The sequence below is a fragment of the Lynx rufus genome, unplaced genomic scaffold (assembly GCF_022079265.1).
Source record: "Lynx rufus isolate CCGP_SWC_20201006 ecotype Redwood Valley unplaced genomic scaffold, mLynRuf1.p SCAF_2, whole genome shotgun sequence".
Classification (NCBI taxonomy): domain Eukaryota; kingdom Metazoa; phylum Chordata; class Mammalia; order Carnivora; family Felidae; genus Lynx; species Lynx rufus.
In genome coordinates this window covers 55,471,069-55,491,691 of record NW_025814834.1, presented here as the reverse complement: position 1 = coordinate 55,491,691, position 20,623 = coordinate 55,471,069, and the positions used below count along the sequence as shown (strand labels likewise).

Here is a 20,623-nt window from a genome sequence, read left to right as displayed (position 1 = left end):
GTATGGACAGGCGCAAGAATTTGCATTTGAAATGAGTTCCCAGGTGGCATGTTGGTCCCGGATCACCTTTCAAAACCTCTGTAGTAGAGAGCACTGGTATTTCCTAAGCTTGGGATTTGGGGAAAAGTAGCTTTTTTCATCTCAATTCAATATCAGGTGACACATTAAAACTTCCTTTGAATTTCTTAAACTTCCACTCATCATCTTTGTGGCAGGACTCACTAATGAACCAGGTATCATTTTACTACTTTTTTCTGTTTTCCAGTCCCAAACTTCTATTGCCATTGCCTCCTGGCCTCACTGCTCTTGGGTTTTACTTTTTAAAAAAAGAAAATCTCTTTACTGATGTTTTCAGTGGAATTTTGGGATGAAACAGATTCTGTCTATATTCAGTCTGCCAGATTTGCCCCAGTGGTGTGTGTGTGTGTGTGTGTGAGCACGCATTTTAAAGTACTTCTTTCTTTTCTTGATTCTCGTAAAATCCTGTGAAGTGAGTTGGGAACTCAAGTATTTTCTCTGCATAAAAGAAACCAAGGTCCTGAGACACAAGATCTTGTGATCTGCTGGAAAAGGAAGGCTCCAGCTCAAGCTTTTTGACTGACATCCATTTCTTTGTTAGTTGTACCATGAGTTTGACACTATCTGGACCTCAAATGTAATTTGTCAAACTATTAGGACCCCTATTATTTCACTTCATATCAGTGTCTCAATTATTTTTGATAATAAAATAATCTTAAGTGTGTTATTTGATCATTCTTTTATATTTAAGTGTGGGCTTATTTTTAATAAGGATATGCCCCAAATCCATTTAAATACATGAACTGGTACATCAGTTTCTATTTTGTGGATTTTTGTTAAATTATGCCCCCTCCGCAAATACTCTTGATCCTTTTGATGGAAAATTAGCAACCTTTTTCACAGGGGCTTTTAATAAAATAGTGTCATGGATCAAACCAGTCTCAAAATTAGTACTCTGGAGACAGGTGTCCTGAACCTGCTCATGGAGGAAGTTGATGTTCTCATGGGTACAGTGTGTCCTCAAATCTGCTCCCTGACAGTCATTTGGAGGAGGGGCGCAGAAGAGGATGCATAATAACAGTAACCATTTTACACAAATAATGGCATCTGCTTCTCACAACTTCATGAAATAGATATTTTTATCCCTGTTTTTAAGTTTATTAAAAAACTTTTTTTTAACATTTATTTATTTTTGAGAGAGAGAGAGAGAGAGATAGAGTGTGAACAGGAGAGGGGCAGAGAGAGAGGTAGACACAGAATCTGAAGCCAGCTCCAGGCTCTGAGCTGATGTGGGGCTCAAACTCACGAGCCATAAGATCATGACCTGAGCCAAAGTCGGACGCTCAACCGACTGAGCCACTCAGGCACCCCAATTTATTTTTAGAGAGAGGAGAGAGAGCGGGAAAGGGGCAGAGAGTGAGGGAGAGAGAGAATTCCAAACAGGCTCCTTGCTGTCAGTGCAGAGCCTGATGCAGGGCTCAGTCTCACGTACCATGAGATCATGACCTGAGATGAAATCAAGATTCAGACGCTTAATCAACTGAGCCAACCAGGTGTGCCTATCCCTATTTTATAGATGAGGAAATTGAGGCATAGAGAAATAAAGTAAATTGCCTGATGTTTGATAGCTAGGAAATAACAGAGTTGGGATTGGTTTCAGACCTAGGCAATCCATGAATTTTTTTTTTAAGTGTAAAAATAGAAAGAAAAAACAGCACAGGATATATGCAGTGGAGTACTGACAAACATTTAAAAATCAGCTCTCTAAAAAGGTGGAGGATGCTGATTTGCATGGCTTACTTCTATCATGGCCAATTTCAAGTTCCCAAGAGGATGTCCCTGGAGGCTGGTCTGGCAGGCAGGGGGCTCCTGAGCCTGTGCAAGCTCGATCCAGCCCACCACCAGGTGTGTGTGAAGATTACCACACCCCAATTAAATGAGTACATGATGCTGAACTGCCTGGGGCCTGGCAGCAAATCCTCAGTTATTGTCAGCTGTTCCTTCTCTCCTGTGGCAATGAATGAGCAATAATTGAAACTAACACTCATGCTGAATACCCGATGCAAATAGAAGTATGGGCACCCTGATATGTGGGTAAAGGTCTACATAAACATTGCTATTCTGGAGGGATGACAGTTTTTTAAAATTCTGCTTAAGGCTCTTAATCATGAAATATTTGCGATTAGGTAGATAATGGCTAGTCAATTAGGTAGGTGGCAGGTGCGGTAACTCTGTGCAGCCAGGCTAATTCATCATCCGTATTGAAAGAATTACACTACTGCCTCTCTTCCTATTCCTAATGTATGACTCGGCACCAGGGAGAACAGAGCAGATAATGCCCCAGGCCCCTAGAGTACCATTAGCAGGTTGGTGGGTCTTTTTTTAGGAAAACCCAGAGGTTTCCCCTTGGGAATGTTGAACTCTGTACAGTCTTTCTCTCTATTGAACAGAAAGGGAACTCCACTCTGCAAATCATTTGGATTATTTTTGGGTTCTCTTTGGGCAAATATAATAAAATCCAAGACCTGGCATGAGGGGGTTATCTCAGGCAGCCTGTGAGCACAGTCAACTGTATTTAATATATATAATGGGGGCTTAGGTCTTAACTGAAATGATAAGCCCAGCAAACAATCTGAGTGGTTTTTGTGGTCCCTGATATCCGACTGCAACGATGAAAGTGACATAGTCCCCACCCACGAAGATTATACAGAATCGGTACAAATAAACAGTGCGGTGGTATTCAATAATATATGCATGCATAAATATAGAAGTAATACAGATTGCAGTGGCAATTCTAATTGATTAAGAAAGATTTTATAAAGAAAATGAAACCTGAGCACAAAATAACACAAAGTGATGTCTGCATATTATAAAAGTTACTACAGGTGATAATACAGGAACTTTTTTATTTTTGTAAAATATACATAAAATTTACCATTCTAACAGTTTTTAAATTCTTATTTCAGAGGCACTAAGTACATTCACATTGTACTGTAACCATCACTATGGTTTGAATGTTTGTGTTGCAATAAAATTCATATGTTGAAATCCTTATTCCTGAGGTGATAGTATTTGGGGAGGTGATTAGGTCATGGGTGGGTCCTTGTGAGTGGAATTAAAAGAGACTCCAGAGAGATCCCTTCGCCCCTTCGGCTATGTGAGGACAAAACAAGCAGATAACCATTTATGAACTAGGAAAGTGGGTTTTTACCAGGTGCCAGATCTTCTGGTGTCATGATCCTGGACTTCCCCAGCCTCCAAAACTGTGAGAAATAGATGCTTGTTGTTCAATTTTTTCTTTAACATTTATTTATTTTTGAGAGAGAGAGAGAGAGAGACAGAGAGAGACAGAGCGTGAGCAGGGGAGGAGCAGAGAGAGAGGGAGACACAGAATCTGAAGCAGGCTCCAGGCTCTGAGCTCTCAGTGTAGAGTCAGATGCAGGGCTTGAACTCAAGGATCATGAGTCATGACCTGAGCTGAAGTCAGATGCTAAATCAACTGACGCCACCCAGGCACCTAAATCCTTGTTTTTAAGCCACTTAGTTTATGGTATTTTGTTAATAACAACACAAATGGATTCGGACAACCACTTTTTAATTGAAGTATAATTGACACAGAATATTAATTAGTTTCAGATGTGCAACATAGTGATTAGCAACTCTGTGTTATGCTGTGCTCACCACAAGTGTAGCCAGCACCTGTCAGCCAGTGTCCCCATGCTGTACCTTTCATCCCTGTGACCTATTTATTCCATAGCTGGAAGCCTGTACTACTCGCTCCCCTTTATCCATTTTGCCCAGCCCCCAGCCCAGACAACTACTTTCTTTCTCGAGAACTTTTTCATCTTCCAAACTGAAATTCTGTACTTATTGAACCCAAACTCCGTTTTCCCCTCCTCATGGACACTGGCAAACACCCTTCTATAAATTTGACTCTGTAGGTACCTAATATAATTTGACTACTGTAGGTACCTAGTATAAGTAGAATCATACAATATTGGTCCTTAGGTTACTCAGCATAATGTCTTCGAGGTACATCCACATTGTAGCATGTATCAGAATTTCCGTTCTTCTTAAGGCTGAATTCTATTCCATTGTACAAATGTACCACATTTTGTTTATACGTCCATCTGCTGATGGACACTTGGGTTGCTTTCACCTTTTCCCTATTATGAATAATGCTGCTATGAATATCAGTGTACAAATATCTGTTCAAGTCCCTGCCTTCCATTCTTTTGGGCGTATACCCAGAATTGGAATTGCTGAATCATATAGTAATTTTATTGTTAATTTTTTGAGGAGTCACCATACCATTTTCAATAGCAGTCTGCCATTTTACATTTCCGGTAGCAATGTATCAGAATCACTTCTGGAACATTTTTAACCTAAGCCATTTTGTCGGCTTTAAGCCAACTCTTCAGCATAGCTCAGTACAGGAAATTCCTCTAGAGAACAGGACATTTGCCGCTACTCAAGTCATTTTGTGTCTCAGTAAAAGTTTATACACACTCAACATGGATTAATGAATTATTATTTAAGATCACAAGGCAGAGGCAAAATCTTTGATGTTTCCTGTTGTTGCCAAAAAGTCCCCACTGTGCTGACAATCAGTACCTATTAGCAGTCATGGGAACCATAATTCCCAATATTATCTTTCCTGTTAAAATATGAATTATGACATTACCAAGCTTCCTTTCAAAACATGTTAGCAAGAGTCAGAAACCAAATAATGAATGAAAAAGTGGCTGACAAATCTTAGAAAATTAGCATTGGCAAAATTATCGAGGTGATGGTACCAAAATGGCCTTGTCAAAACTGGCTGTGGCACATGCTCCCATCAAAATCCAATGTCCTGTGATTGCGTTATGTTAAATATGTCGTACAGCTTTTGTGCCCATGGATTGTCTTTTAACCTGTACTGGTAAGAATCCTTTTAGTAATATGAACTCCCAAGGATGTACTTTTTTTAGCCTTTTGATAATCCGATGAAAGCTATTGAATATCTCCCTAGGAAAATATGATGCTTGTATGCCCCATACATTTCATATCATTTAAGAACCTCTATAAATTTGTATTGTACATCAGTAATGTACCATCCTGTAAAAAATAAAAACCAAAAAACTAGAGTTCTCATTTATTCATTGATTTATTAGTAAAATAAGGGTAAATAGCAGTGAAAGAATTTGTTTCATGGGCTTTGAGGTCAAATAGATTTGGAAACCAAACTAAGGACCCTGTTTAACAAACCTCCTAAATCCTACTTTTGTCATCTATACACTATGAATAACAAAAGAGTTCCTGGATGCGAAGTAGGACATCTGGCCTGCTGGGTTTTTTTGTTTTTTTTTAATTTCTCTTTTTATTATTATTGTGTTTTTTGGTTTTTGTTTCTGAGAGAGAGAGAATGGGGGAGGGGGAGAGGAAGAGGGAGAGAGAGAATCCCAAGCAGGCTCCATGCTGTCAGGGCAGAGCCTGACTCAGGACTTGATCTCATGAACCATGAGATCATGTGCTGAGCCAAAATTAAGAGTCAGTTGCTTAACCAACTGAGTCACCTAGGCACCCCGCAACCTTCTCATTTGATTCTGTACTTGAAATAGACATAAAATAGAACATTTTAACATGTTTTATTTCTATTTATCCAGAGTTTATATGTCTTTATTATTTGTTTTTAGGTTTATTTATTCATTTTGATAGAGAGCACAAACAGGGAGGGACAGAGAGAGTGAGAGAGAATCCCAAGCAGGCTCATCACTGTCAGCATGGAGCCTGACACAGGGCTCGAACTCATGAACTGTGAGATTATGACCTGAGCTGAAGTCAACATTTAACCAACTGAGCCTCCCAGGCATCCGCTAAAACTTTATTTTAAAAGCAATTTTAAGTTTACAGCAAAATTGCAAAAAGTAAAATTGCAGAAAGTACAGAGGATTTCCACATCCTTCCTGCTCCCCACACATAGCCTCTTCCATTGTCAACATCCCACACCAGAGTGGTACCTCCATTACAATCAATGATGAGCCTACACTGACAGGTCATTATCACCTAAAGTCCATAGTTTACGTTAGGGTTTACTCTTGGTGTCGTACATTCTGTGGTCTGGACAAATATATGACACATATCCACCAATACAGCATACGTAGAATAGTTACACTGTCCTAAACATCCTTTGTGCTTCACCTATTTTATCCTTCCTCCCACTCTCCCACTCCCAACCCTGGCAACCACTCATCTTTTTTTTCTGTCCCCATATTTTTGCCTTTTCCAAAGTGTCATATAGTTGGGATTATATAGTATGTACCATTTTCAGACTTGCTATTTTCACTTAAAAAATGAAGATGGATGGATGGATGGATGAATAGATAGATATGCAACCAGCTACATTACTGAAAGCTTGCTTTCTTTTCACCCCTTCTGGTTGACTTTCATTTGATTCTCATGTGCATTTAATTTTTAAAATCTTTTTTATTTTTTACATTTTATTTTTGATGGGGTTGGGGGGAACAAGTGGGGGAGGGGCAGAGAAAGAGGGGGACAGAGGATCCAAAATGGGCTCTGCACTGACAGCAGAGAGCCTGATGCTGGGCTTAGACTCACAAACCATGAGATCATGACCTGAGCCAAAGTCAAATGCTTAACTGACAGCCGTCCAGACCCCCCTCATGTGCATTTCAGATGAACGATTATATTGTTCCCTGGTTAGCATTCTCAGAGCACAGTGTTAACAAGGTAATAACCAGTATGATTATTTTGTTGTTGACATTACGAAAATGGTACTGATGTTTCACCATTGAGCCTGATGCTAGATTGATTTATGTGTCTGTGTGTGTATGCTTATGCGTTTATATATAAACAATAGCACATAGAAAGGAACTATTCCCAGGTGCCTGGGTAGCTCAGTCAGTTAAGTGTCCAACTGTTGATCATGGCTCAGGTCATGATCTTGTGGTTCGTGAGTTTGAGCCCCACATCAGGCTTTGCACTGTCTGCTTGGGATTCTGTCCCTCTCTCAGTCTCTCTGTCTGTCTGTCTCTCTCTCTCTCTCAAAATAAATAAATATAACAACAACAAAAAAGAGGTGTGTGGGTGGCTCAGTTGGTTAAGCATCTGACTTTGGCTCAGGTCATGATCTCAGGGTTCGTGAGTTTGAAATCCACATTTGGCTCTCTTCTGACAGCATAGAGCCCACTTCAGATCCTGTGTCCCCATCTCTCTATGCTTCCCCCACCTCAATATAAATAAACATTAAAAAAATTTTTTTAATAAAAATAAAGGCAACTATTCCAGTATTTGTTCAGAGTTGTTAAATATTTGGCAATGGATATTAAATGGTGTACTTTTTAAATCAAGATGATTGTAGAATATTTAGCCTTTGGATTATTATTAGTTTTATTTATTTATTATAGATTGCAACAATTATCTAATAACTTAGTGTCTTCTATTCCTTGGTTATGTACTTTTTATAACCTTCTTTCTGTACTTATGGTTCCTGTTTTTCTACATACTTAGAAATGAAAGTATAAGTAAATAATGTAAATTGATAAATCTAAAACGTTTATTTGTTTATATTTTTCTTATATTTGGCTTTTCAAATTTCATAAATTATAAAATTAATGCATTTTTGTTTGTTCATTTATTTATTTATTTATTGAGTAGGCTGCCCACCCAGCACGGGAGCTCAGCGTGGGGCTTGAACTCATGACCCTGAGATCAAGACCTGAGCTGAGATCAAGAGTTGGATGCTTAACCAGCTGAGCCACCCTTGAGACCTGTTTTTATTCTTTTGTGTTTAATAATGGAAATGATTAAGACCATGAATTTTCCTTTCATTATAGCTGTAGCTATGTTCAACATTTCTAGCATATTCCTTGATTGCTTTTACCCTAGTCTTTCACCTGTGAGTTAACTGGACAATGCACTCCATCATTCAGAAAGAAAGGGGAGGGAGGTGAGGGACAGGACTGAATGCTTTTGGTTTCTGCTCTGTTTTCAAATGTTCTACAATATCAATGTGCTTTATTTTTTCTTCAACCTAAGATGTACTTAGAAGAGTATATTTTTGAACTTTTTCTAGGATTAACCCCTGCTTGCTTCCAATGTTTCATTAATATTTAACTTATTGAATTGTTTCAGAGAGTGATCGAAATTCAGCAGTATCATTAAGATCTTATTTTGATTTGCTTTTTACTAATTTTGCCTGATAAAGATTTTTTTTATTTTCTAGATAAAGATACTTATTTATATTGTTAAAGATTTTATTTTCCAAATTGAAGTCTTCCTTATGTTAAGGAATATTTTTGAATACTATTCCTTTTCTTTTTTGGTTTTTGTCTTCAGGGCGATCCATATCTGTAGATTCAGGTTCTGTTATCTGTTAACTTTTCCTGCCCTTTTTTCCATTTGCAAGATGATTTCCTAAACTTTATCTTTTAAACCTACCTCTTGACTAGATTTTTCTGCAGAAGTGTTCAGTGTTTCATTAATATCATTTTAATTATTTTAAAATGATGGTGTCATCATTTGTTGCCTTTATTTCTTCCTTACCTTTACTAGTTCCCACTGCTTCTGAACCTGTCTTATTTCTTATTCAGAGAATTTTTTTTTTTTAATTTGTGAAAGTGTGAAACAGTGGTGCTCTAAAGCTGCCCTCTCTTTTACTAGGATTAGCATTCCAGATCAGCCCTCTAGTTACCTCTTGCACATAGTAATTTGCTCTCCTATTGGGGGAATATATTTTATAGTGTTTTATACACACACACTTTTTTTTTTTAACTTTATTTTTCTTTAAATGAGATCTGTTCCTTGTCAAAAGAATATTTATGCCAGTTATCCTTTGCTTCTTTAGTGTTTAGTTAATTAGCATTCAAAGACTATACTTTCAGGAATCATTTCTATAGTTCTTTACTTAATTAGCATTCACATCCTCTGTAAACTCACCCTGGAGGTCTAAGTGATGTTGTAGAATGTAGGTCTGTCCTGTTCATTTCCTTGGTAAAGGATCTTAGGAGAGTGAGTAGAGAGTGACCAGAGTTTTCATCAGTCACAATAAGAGAAGTCTGTTTGTATGCTCTTTTCCTCGTTAGTTTTTTAAATAAGTGCTCCAGAAGCCATCTTGGCAGGGAAAGCTGTATTTTGGGGGTGTTTTGGAACATGTCCATGATGCTCTTTGGAAGCCAGGACCAAGGAAAGCAGCAAAAGATAAGGCAGGGCCATGTTCTTGAGTGCCAGGAGAGCTGTGCCTCCAGGCCTAGGAACGCTGTTTATCTGTGGTGAGGCTTTTCCCTGGGCTTCTTGCTCCTCGCCTCTCTTATCTAGAGAAAATAGGTGGAGTTTGCCCGCCTTTCTTCTTTTAACACCACTTCACTGTCTGAAGAAGGGAGATATATTTGGTTTCATACATCATGGTTTGGTTGTGAGTAAAGTGATTCCTTACATTTTATGGCATTTATTCTTTTTTTTTTTTTAAGTTTGTTTCTTGAGAGAGAGAGAGAGCGTGCACAAGTAGGGGAAGGGCAGAGAGAGAGGAAGAGAGAGAGAATACCAAGCAGGCTCTGCATTGTCAGCCTGGAGACCAATGTGCATCTTGAACTCACAGTGAGATCATACCCGGAGCTGAAGTTGGACGCTTATCCGACTGAACCACCCAGGCTCCTCATGGCATTTATTCTTTAGTGAAAGTACTTGATTTAAAAAAATTTTTTTTAAATCCTTTTAGCCTCTGCCTTTTAGTCATTTTCTAGGAAAATGTTTATCAAATATCTTATACCACCATCTTTTTTTTCTTTTAGAAGTGATTGGCTTATCTTCATGAAAGCATTCCTTGATTTTCTTTTTCTTTTTGTGCGTTAATGACCTTAGAAATAAAAAGATTCCCTACCCTCTCTCTATAAGGGGGGAAAAAAAAAAACTAATGTAAATGACATTGTAATGACTGTAATATATAATGATAATAGGCGTTCATTGCTCTGGTGATGATCTTGATCGGAAAACTAGTTTATTCCATCCAGCAGTACAATGACATTTGCACTGATAAGATCAGTTGATGATAGGATTGCCCTGTCCCTGTGGCTTGTGCCACATCTACTGTGGCTCCTCTTGATTCTCTGTAAATAGTCATGCAGATGTTGAAAAAGACAAACCATCAACAACCCAGATACTAATTTAAAACACAACCTAATGTCAAAACCATGAAGGACTAGACCCTAATTTTATGAAGGCTGCATCCCAAATTCAGGAAAATAGTGACTGAGCCAGGTCTTGATTGTGGCAAACCTCAGCTGCTGTTGCAGAAAAGGAGGCTGTTTGAGAAAGAGCAGAAAAATTTTTACTTAATTCTTCCAGGCTGTCCTCACACTTGGAGATTCTGGTTGGCCCCAGTCAGAAGTGGTATCAGCTCCTCCATGTTGTGTTAGAATACTAAGTGTAATTCTCTAAAACTTCAAGTTAAATCACCAAGATTGGGAAAAGGACTAGGAAAAGAAAGTTTTGAGGTGGGGTGGGGTGGGGGAGGTTTTATATTGCAGGGGCGACTAGAAGGATACCATTTTACTCTTGACTGTCACATACAGACTGTAGGTTCCAGCAGGATTTAGAGAAACTTGAAGGGAAACAGAATGTTACAAGGGAAATTTTATCTTTCACAGTAATGGCAAATATAAAACTCAGTTAAAACCATCTTAAAATCAGTATTATAAGGAAAAGCAGATTATAAAGGAAAAGCCATCAGGCATTGAAAGAAACAAAGAAGAACCATAAAATAGAAAGTGTAGCATGATTTGGCAGGGATAAGGCCAACTATTAGTTATAATATTAAATGGAAATGGGAAAAATATCGCTAATATTAGATTTTTTTAACAACTCAACATGATCTTTACTACAGGAATACATAATACAAAGTGATACAGAAACTTTAAATGTAAAAGGATGGACGAATTTCGCTAATCACTTGCAACCAGAAAGAGAGCAGATGATACCAAATAAAGCAAAAAAGTATTGAAATGAATGAAGAGGGTCATTTTATATAATAATCAAATGCAAATGGAATTATTATGAACTCTCCCATGATAAATTTCATTGTTTCAAAATATACAGAATATAAACGTACCATGGTATATCCATGTGGTGGCCTCATGCGTAGTGATTAAGAGCCATGTTACTAAAGCTCCTTTGTTCACAAAGAAGGCTGTTACCAATATATTGTTGGTTGAAAAAAGCATATTGCAGATAGATTGGACATTATTTTCCTACTTTGGTTAAGATAGAATCAAATGTTAACTAGGGTTATTTTTAGGTTGTGGAAACTGGAGTCAATTAAAATATTTATATCTGAGCTTTTAATCTTTTTCTATGGTGAATATAGTAGATTATTGCCCCAAGTATTTTTTGTTGCCTTATTTTGGATGCTTTATACTTTCATGCATTGTCAACCTCAGTTTGGCCATGTGACCTGTTTTGGCCAATAAGATGTGAGTGAAAGTGACATGTTCCACCTGCACCTAAGAACTGTCTCATGGTTCTACCTTCATCACTTGGGGGTTGATACAGGGTAGAGCTGCAGCTGAACTCTACAGGACATGTAAATAAAACATGTAAATAAACCTTTCTTGTAAGCCCTTGAGATTTTGTGGTTGTATATTACCACGTCACAACTCAGCCCCGCTGACATAGTCAAGTTCCAGATGTTTTTCTGAACACATACAATTTATAATGCTTGTGAACAGCAGCTTGTAGAAGTCTTCCTTGCCACCTCATGCTTTAGTCAGGTCTCTAGGTCGTAAATTGAATTTTATGTCACTCAGTGTAAATGCAAATGTTATAGCACTTACAAACAATTGTAGTGATCCCACTGATATGAATGGGGAAGAAGACAGGAAAATCAGATGTTCAGCTCTTGTATTGCTGTTATTTGCAGCAACAATATTTTTCTCATTGAGTATAGAAATTATGTTGGTATTGATTTTAAAATCTATGGTCTTTCAAAAAACTAAATAAAATAAAATCTATGGTCTTTCTTTACCTTGGGATTTTGTTTAGGCAATTTCTGAAAATGTGCTTTGATAGAGATGAAGTAATTTTTTTTAATGTCACACTAATTCTTATACTTTAGGAGTAAAGAGTAAATAGGTATAATCTACTAATAGAATTTAGACTTACTTTTGTAATACACTTTGAAATAGAGCAGGTGATTAAACACTTGATTGATAATCAGATTGGAATGAACTTTAAAGGTCATCTCACTCAACTTTAGGTACTCAAAATCCTCTTTGTTAAAAAAAATCAGAAATTAATAAAACAACAGTAATGTCAAAAATGATTCTTAGGGCGCCTGGGTGGCTCCATCCATTAAGCGTCTGACTTCAGCTCAGGTCATGATCTTGTGGTCTGGGTTCAAAACCCGTGTTGGGCTCTGGGCTTACAGCTCAGAGTCTGGAGTCTTCTTCTGATTCTGTGTCTCCCTCTCTCTCTGCCCCTCCCCTGCTTGCTCTCTGTCTCTCTCAGAAATAAACATTAAAAAAAATTTTTTTTTAATGATTCTTAGAGTGAATGAAATTCTCTAAATCGCCTTTTCTTATTCTTGGTATTCTTCAAGATATTCATAATTGTAATTCAACCAAAAGATTGCATTTTCATCATCGACAACTTACCCTGAAAATGTCATTTTAAATTAAAAACCAAGGTATTAGCATTTGGTATGTACTAATGGGGAAAGTGCAGTTGGGAGTTGGGCGCAGTTAAGAAAAAAAGGTTCAAGGGGCGCCTGGGTGGCTCAGTCAGTTAAGTGTCCGACTTTGGCCTAGGTCATGATCTTATGATTCGTGGGTTCAGGCCCGAGCCTGGAGCCTGCTTTGGATTCTGTGTCTCCCTCTCTCTCTGCCCCTCCCCTGCTCATGCTCTGTCTCTCTCTGCCTCAAAAATAAATTAAAAAACATTAAAAAATTTTTTTTAAAAATCAAAAGAAAAAAGTTCAAAAGAGGAAATGTTGGCTCTTGATGTAGCTTGGATTGAATTTACTTCCAAATGGATAACAGTCTAATTGGTTTGGTTGTTTCAACCTCATCCCTTGGGGACACGTGAATACCTCACAGAACCTCCATACTTTTAGCTCAAGTATCAGCGGCTTGTAAGACATCTTGGACCAGAAAGTACTTCAAGTCAGAGACCTGAGCAGTGTTCTTGCTTTCTGTTTGCTGGTATCACAGCTTGGCTTGAGAAATTTCAGTCACGCTTTAATTAGACTACCTTCACAAAACAAAAGGATTGGATGATCATCTATCCCCTGTCGGCATATCACTGCCTTTTGACAATACTCAATGCAAGCTGATCTCCAGCCAAGGAAAGAGCTGTAAAGAATGCAGCTCTTTACATTTCTGTCAGTCCAAAAACTAATTTTGTTTCCAGAGAAAGTTTTCCAATTTGGGGGATAAGTGGTGGTGATAATGAAGTTGAAATCTGAAGAAAGGATTTTAAGTTTTATTCGCTAGAGAGTCCAGGTCTCCCAATTTAAAATAATTTGCCTTTTAATTATTGGGATTGTTCTTTTGAATCTTCTCTGTAACCAGGTAGCCATTAAAATCCTGATTAACACATTCAGGGTCACATAATCCATTAACGTACTGTTGCAGATTTAGAAAATAACTATTTGTAGGCCTGTATAAAATGTACCTGCACTTGCAGAGTTTACATGATCTGTACATAAATCATACAACACATTTATATCAGAAACATAGTCTTTAAACATTTGTCTATAGCCTAAATTTCTCTGAGCTAGGGACTACATTTCCAAGTGTTTATCTCCATTTGAATGCCTCAGTTATACCTGAAACTCATTGGGTTGAAACCATACTCGTGCCTTTCTGCCAATCCTGATTTCCTTTGGCCAGACCTCACTCAGAATACCAGAAACCTAGGAGTCTTCCTCAACCCTGTCTTCTCCTCTTCCCCACTGCCCCCCTTCATACCCTGTTACAGCTGACAAGACTGGATGCTGAATTTCTTGCCAGCTCTCTAATCCATTATCTCTTGCTTCCTGATTGGGTCTCCCTCACCTCCTGTATTTCCCCAATTTGGTTCTCCTCATGGCTATCAAAGTATCCTTTTATTTATTTATTTTTTTAAATGTTTATTTATTTATTTTAACAGGGGTGGGGGCAGAGAGAGAAAGAGAGAGAATCCCAAACAGACTCCACACTGCCAACACAGAGCCCAATGCAGAGCTCAAACAAACTCACGAACCGCAAGATCATGACCCGAGCAGAAACCAAGAGTTAGACACTTAACCGACTGAGCCACCCAGGTGCCCTTCAAAGTATCCTTTTAAACACACAAATCTGGTTATAGCACACTCCTTTATGGCTTCTTATGCCTTAATGATAAAAATAGAAAAGTTGAACATGGCTGACAAGGCCTTGCCCCTGCCTCTCTCTGACCCATCATGCCACTCTCTGATTATGATGGGCAGCACTAATTTCTTGATCATACCAAGCCAAATATCCAGGCACCTGCTTAACTCGTGCTTCTCCTTCAGACCTCAGCTCAAACACACTGGATCAGGGATACCTCAGACCTCCAGACCCATCGAGTTCCTCTCACCATGTATCCTCAGACATCTTTATTCTTTTTTGATTTCTTGATTGACTGTCTCTTCCTCTGGACTCAAGTTCAGGTACCATTTTTCTTTAGCCTTAAGATTGCTTTCTGATCATTGCCAGGAGCTTTCTTTTCCAACCTGCACTATAGAACTTACCGAAGTCTTCTGTGCTCCCTTCAAGGAGTACTATCATTAAAATAGGGGCTAGAATTTGGTTTTCTGTTTTCTTGGATGAAGAAAACTTTGGGTAAGCTTTTCATCTTACACCGTCATGCTTACCTTAAAATTTTTTCTTTTAATTTTAGTTTATTATTTTGTTAAATGTTTATTTTTGAGAGAAAGAGCATGAGTGAGGGAGGGGTAGAGAGAGAGGAAGACACAGAATTTGAAGCAAGCTCCAGGCTCTGAACTGTCAGCACAGAGCTTGATGTGGGGCTGGAACCCACAAACCACTAGACCATGACCTGAGCCAAAGTCAGTCACTTAACCGACAGAATCACCAAGGCGCCCCCCCCCTTTTTTTTTAATTTTAGAGAGAGAGTGTGTGAACAGGGGAAAGGGACAGAGGGAGAGAGAGAATCTTAAGCAGGCTCCATGCTCAGTGCAGAGCCTGATGCAGGGCTTGATCCCATGACCCTGGGATCATGCCCTAGGCAGAGATCAATAGTCAGACACTCAACCAACTTAGCCACCCAGGCTCCCCTAAAAAATTAGTTTTTAACAACCTGTGTTGCCAATTGAACGATGCTTCTTTCAGGCAGAAGTTTTTGGTCCTAGTACTTACAATGCAGGCTTTCTTTATTTGAATCCAAGTGAAAAATGAAGTGGCTCTTGGTTGAGGATAAATGGAAGGAAATCTGAGCATTATCCTGTTTCAGAACATGCCTGTCAATCTGTAGGTACTTGAAAGCTTGTTGTTTTCTGAGCTGAGAATCATATGTAGATGTGCTGTGATCTTGAGGTGCAAATAACTGAGAATGTGTATTCTTGATCCTTCCTAAATGCTGGATCACACAATGCATAAAATGTGTGAACCCTTTTGCCTTTTGTATCTGTTTTGTGTTGGATTTAACATCACATACATGACTTGGCTGAACTCAACTGAAGACAGACATGGGCTGAGCTCTTATGATCCATTGGGCAGGGAAATTTAACTTTCAGGGGAAGAAACTGACGTACTTTGGGTACTTTGGCCTGTGGGACCATGTAATCTGCTTTAAAACAAAGAGAATGGTAGGGAAGAATATGACCTTGGCATGTGGTTTCTTTCCATTTTCCTTGTTGACAGCCTTCTTTTTCATATTAACACCTTTAGCCTCCACGTAAAATCTAGAGGAAGAAGAAGTATTTCCTAATGTGTCAGAGTTCTTCCTCTCACTACGTGTTGGTATTTTTCCTAAATGTAATGACTTTGTATTTGTATTTTAATTACATGAGGTTTTCTTGCTTCTTTTGCTTGTAGGTATTTTGGACGCCTTCACTATTTGCCTTCTGTTTTCTAGTCAAACCTGATTCATGAAATGGAACTGAAGCTGAAAACTCATCTACTTCTTTGTCTGTGAATTGGAGACACGACTGGGATGGTCTTAAGCGCATACAACTAGACTCCAACTGCAGCTATGAGTTCAGACGAGAAGGGCATATCCCCTGCTCATAAAACATCCACTCCAACCCACAGAAGTGCCTCTTCTTCAACACCCTCCCATAGGGACAGTCGGCAGGTAAGAGAATATGGTCCAAAGTGCACTTTGTTATGTTATGCAAATACAGTACCATTAGGATATGGTGGGCTTGCTGATTAATCCTGAAATTTTGTTGTGAAGATTTTTATTCCACAGGAAGGCTCACTGTTTTCTGTAGATCTATGTGATGATGCCATGAAGATCCTGTTCTTGTTTCTCTGTTATTTAGGATCCTTTTTGAGAGTGTAGACCACAGGCAGGGTGGGTAGGAGAAGCCCTGCTTTCCTCCTCCCTGGGCACCTGAAGAGGGGGAACTGCTTCAGAGCTTAAATGCTCTGCTGTCTATTCGTGGAGGTGGAAAGGGATGTGAGCCTGCCAAAGGCCTTCTTCCTACAAGTCTGTGACTGGCCTGTCCCGCACAAACTTCTGTTTGGTTTCGTGGAATCTGGTTAACAGTCAGATTCAGGAATTAGGATACAAATAAAATTGTAGCATTGGGGAATTAAAAGCAGTGAGAGCTCAGGTAATGCTTAGAGCCAATAGAGAAAATGAATTCTTATTTAATTATCTCATTGAGCCAATTCTATACATTGTTTTTGTTTACGGAGGTACTTTGTTGCTACGTCAGTGGCTGTTCTATGCGCCAAGGTTGTGGGGGAATCGGCCATATGGATTTTCTTCATTTCCCAAACAGGTAGCTGTTTTGCCCAGCACACGTCTCAGTATTGCTGTTTGCCGTTATGACATTATCTTGTGATAGGATTTTTTGTTGTGTAACTGGAAATTCACAGTAAACAGGTTTAGTTAACTGTTTATAAAAATTTCCCTTGTGAAGGATATTCATTGAGTAAATTATTCTTGCAGGAGTTTTCCTCCCTATTCTGTGTGTTCAAGGTATATTGTCTAGTTTGTAGCACTATGAACATGAGTTCATTCATGGTCCATAGCATAGACTTGGGTCTTGAGACAGCCAATCCAGGTGTGAATTCATTCTTCTAGATGGTGGGGAAGCACTGTTGAGGGAGTGGGGTCCCTTAGGGAACTTTCAGTCTGTCTACCTTCCCAGCACCCCCTCCTCCCATTTCTAGCAAGAGATTCATGGGGAATCTGTAAGAATCAGAGATTCCTTACATGTGTATCTTTCATAGATTCTAAGGCAGATATTTCTGCTGCAGATATTTTTGACACTGGCGCCCCGCGTTATAGAGTTCAAACAGGACATCTACATTCTGTTCATGAGAAGCAGTTATAGCATTAACTAAATCTGTGATTACACCCAATTATAACATTTACTGCACTGCATTCGTATAGTAAAAGAAAGCAAAAGTACCATGAATGAAAGTACATTTATATTAAATAGCAACTACATGTTGAGATGCTTTCTAAGTTTGCAATTCCAGTTTATCCTTTACCTGCCTCTCTGTCCTTTTCTTGTTATGGCTTCTCCATTTTTTCCTTGCCCTGGGCATTTCAACCAAGAGACATTTTAAGCAGTGTGGCCTTCCTGGCTGCTGCGGGAAGGATGGGATCGACCCAGGTCACCCTGGAGAATTGTGGCAAATGGAAAAGACTGATGAGGGCTGCAGAAACATCTGTCATGCATTGTTGATCTGCCTGTTGCACCTGAGCTCCAGGGCCGCCATGCAAAACAACAGGGAAAAACTGAGACCCGAGGCTGCAGAGGGAGTCTGAAGGAAGAATATGGGACTCCTGGCTGGCTTGTGAATGACAAGTTTTATGATGGGAATAAAGTAGCATGACTGTAAATTGATAATGAATTTTAGAAAAGTAAGAGACAATGTTCAAATGGTTGTTGTCTTTAAGGAGAGTTTAGTTTTTGTTCATCTCAGTGCAAATTCTCCCCAAAATACTTTCTTCTCTGCTTCCTTCCTGTCTCCTGTTTTGTGTCTTGTTCATCTCTCTCAGGGGAGAGAATAAAGAACAATTGTAGTTCTGTTTTTCCTTCCTTATCTCAATCACTTACTAACATCCAGGTTTTTAAGGAAATCGGAAATTTCGAGTGATCCTGTGATGTAATATGAGGCACTGGTTTTTATATGCACCTATTTTTGTGTGTGGCTGTTTTCATAGTGAAGGGACATAGAGGAGGTGTGATAAATTAGTCTTCATTAGATGTTACCATTCTCCTGGTTTAACTGACATCTATGCAAATGAAGGCCATCATTCATGCAAATGGATTGTATAGGACATGATCTAGCACATAGCTGAGGATTCAACGATGCCTTAATGCACATTGCCTGTCATTCCCAAGTTCTGGTTCTAGATCACTAATTAATTGATTGGGCATTTCTACTTTTATTTACCACTGCATCTTAAATTAATACATATAAGCCCGTTTGCTGTCAGGATAATCATTCTCTTGTGGGCCCAGGGTCAAAGCCATTCCTTTCTCCTTGATTCTCCCACATTCAGTAGGTGAACAAATTTTATTGATTATTTCATCCTTTATAATGTGATCATTTCTTTCTATTTGCACTGTCCACTCACTAGCCCAGACCCTCATCACCTCCACCCAACATCCTGGAGAGTACTCTGGCCTCGCTGTCTCCCTTATGGCCTGAGGTTGAATTTCCTGAACATGGCAGATTTATGCTCACAACCCTTCAAAGACTCTTGTTTACCAACATAGTTAAGGTCGGATTTCCTTACTTGGTATCCCATGACCGCCAAGATCTGATCCAGCCTCAGCGTCCCATTGTCCTCCTACTCTGTACAGTCTCGTGTGTGCACCGTTCCTAAAACTGCCTTATCTCTGTCTCTGCCCTTGTCTTTCCTGCACAGAATATTCCCACTACACTTATCTTGACCTGATACCTCCCTGTGCTTCAAGGACTGGCCCACGTGAACTTCCACTGACCACACGACCTCATGTTGCCCTCTCCCTTCTCTGAACTTTTATAGAACTTTTTGACAATATTTGACATTTTCATATTGTTTATCTTTTTTGTGTACAGATCTCCTAAACTGTATTGCAAACTCTTTTAAGCAGAAGACACACTCTAATTCTTCAGAGACAAGCCTTGCACCTCAAATATTTTAATATATCTTACAAGATATTTTTAAAGGCTGCAATGGTATTAGTCTTGTCTTCGTACTACAGATTTGCCATTCCAGATTTATTTGTCCTCTCCCTTCTTCCTTCCTCAGAGATAAGTAAAACAAAGAACATCTGCCAAGTGCATAGTAGTAATTGGCTATCCTTCCTGTGGCAGAATTATGTAGCACAACAGGTGAAGGAGGGAGAGGAGCTAGGAAATGAAGTGATTCAGTTGCCCCTGTGATTTCACTGAGTGTTTCTTCATCAACACAAGAGGGTCAAGACTCCACTTAGTATTTAACAAGTTGGAAGACTTTAGTAAATGCTCCATTTACATTTCATTCCAGACTGATATTTGATGTTAGAACATCTGACAAAATTAACTGTATGTGTGTGTGCAAGAGAGACAGAGAGGGAGAGACAAAAACAGAGAGAGATCAATGATTCATAAGCTGCAAGAAATATATGCCCTAAAATTTTCAAAAAGGATATAAAGTAGTTGATTAGGACATCTAGGTTTTATACAGAAACCAGCATTTCCCAGTGTATGCCAAAGAATGCTTTCCCCTTGATGTTGCATGAAAAAGAGAATTTTATTGTCAAAGAAGTTAGAGAAATGCTAAACACGGTCTCTTTTTGCAATATGCGTTAATAAATTAATGTATATTAATATACATCAGGCAACTAATGTAACAAGTGAGTTACAACTTTAACTGAACACTTCTAGAATATAGTAGGTTGTGGAACTTTTTTTTATTTTCCGAAGATTTAGTTGTTATTCCAGATTCTTCTTTCTGTTAAGAAATTGGAAAATCTAGGAATACTGAGCCCAGATTGCAAATGGCAACACTAAACTGGGCTGAGGAGTAGCTTCCCTTTAGATGGGGCATATACCCTGTGATCAGCCACAGTCCCCTACCTCTCCTTATTGTATTTCAATACATATGTTTCCAGCCTGGCCCCAGAAGGCATTTGAATTGCCAGCCCTGATCCTGGATATCAAGTCAACCACAGTGATATTGAAGTTACCAAGGGTGATCTCCACTTGGACGTTAAGAAGGCATCTCGGAGTGCCTGGGTGGCTCAGTTGGTTAAGCATCCGACTTCGGCTCAGGTCATGATTTCACAGTTCGTGGGTTTGTGCCCCATGTTGGACTCTGGGCTTATGGCTCAGAGCCTGGAGCCGGCTTCGGATTCTGTGTCTCCCTCTCTCTTGCCCCTCCCCCGCTCATTCTCTCTCTCTCTCTTTCTCTCTCTCTCAAAAATAAACATTAAAAA

General features: G+C 39.0%; 1 protein-coding gene and 1 pseudogene across 1 annotated transcript in view; both read left to right on the top strand.

The window, feature by feature from the left end:
- The first annotated feature begins 8,884 nt into the window (after positions 1-8,884).
- On the top strand, positions 8,885-8,989 carry LOC124516665 (uncharacterized; annotated as a pseudogene).
- A 7,122-nt stretch (positions 8,990-16,111) lies between these two features.
- Positions 16,112-20,623, top strand: part of OSBPL6 (oxysterol binding protein like 6) — a 92,558-nt gene continuing 88,046 nt past the window's right edge. Inside the window, exon 1 of the mRNA XM_047084351.1 lies at positions 16,112-16,326. Coding sequence (XP_046940307.1) covers positions 16,225-16,326 — 102 coding nt within the window. The 5' untranslated portion in view covers positions 16,112-16,224. The remainder of the gene's footprint in view (positions 16,327-20,623) is intronic.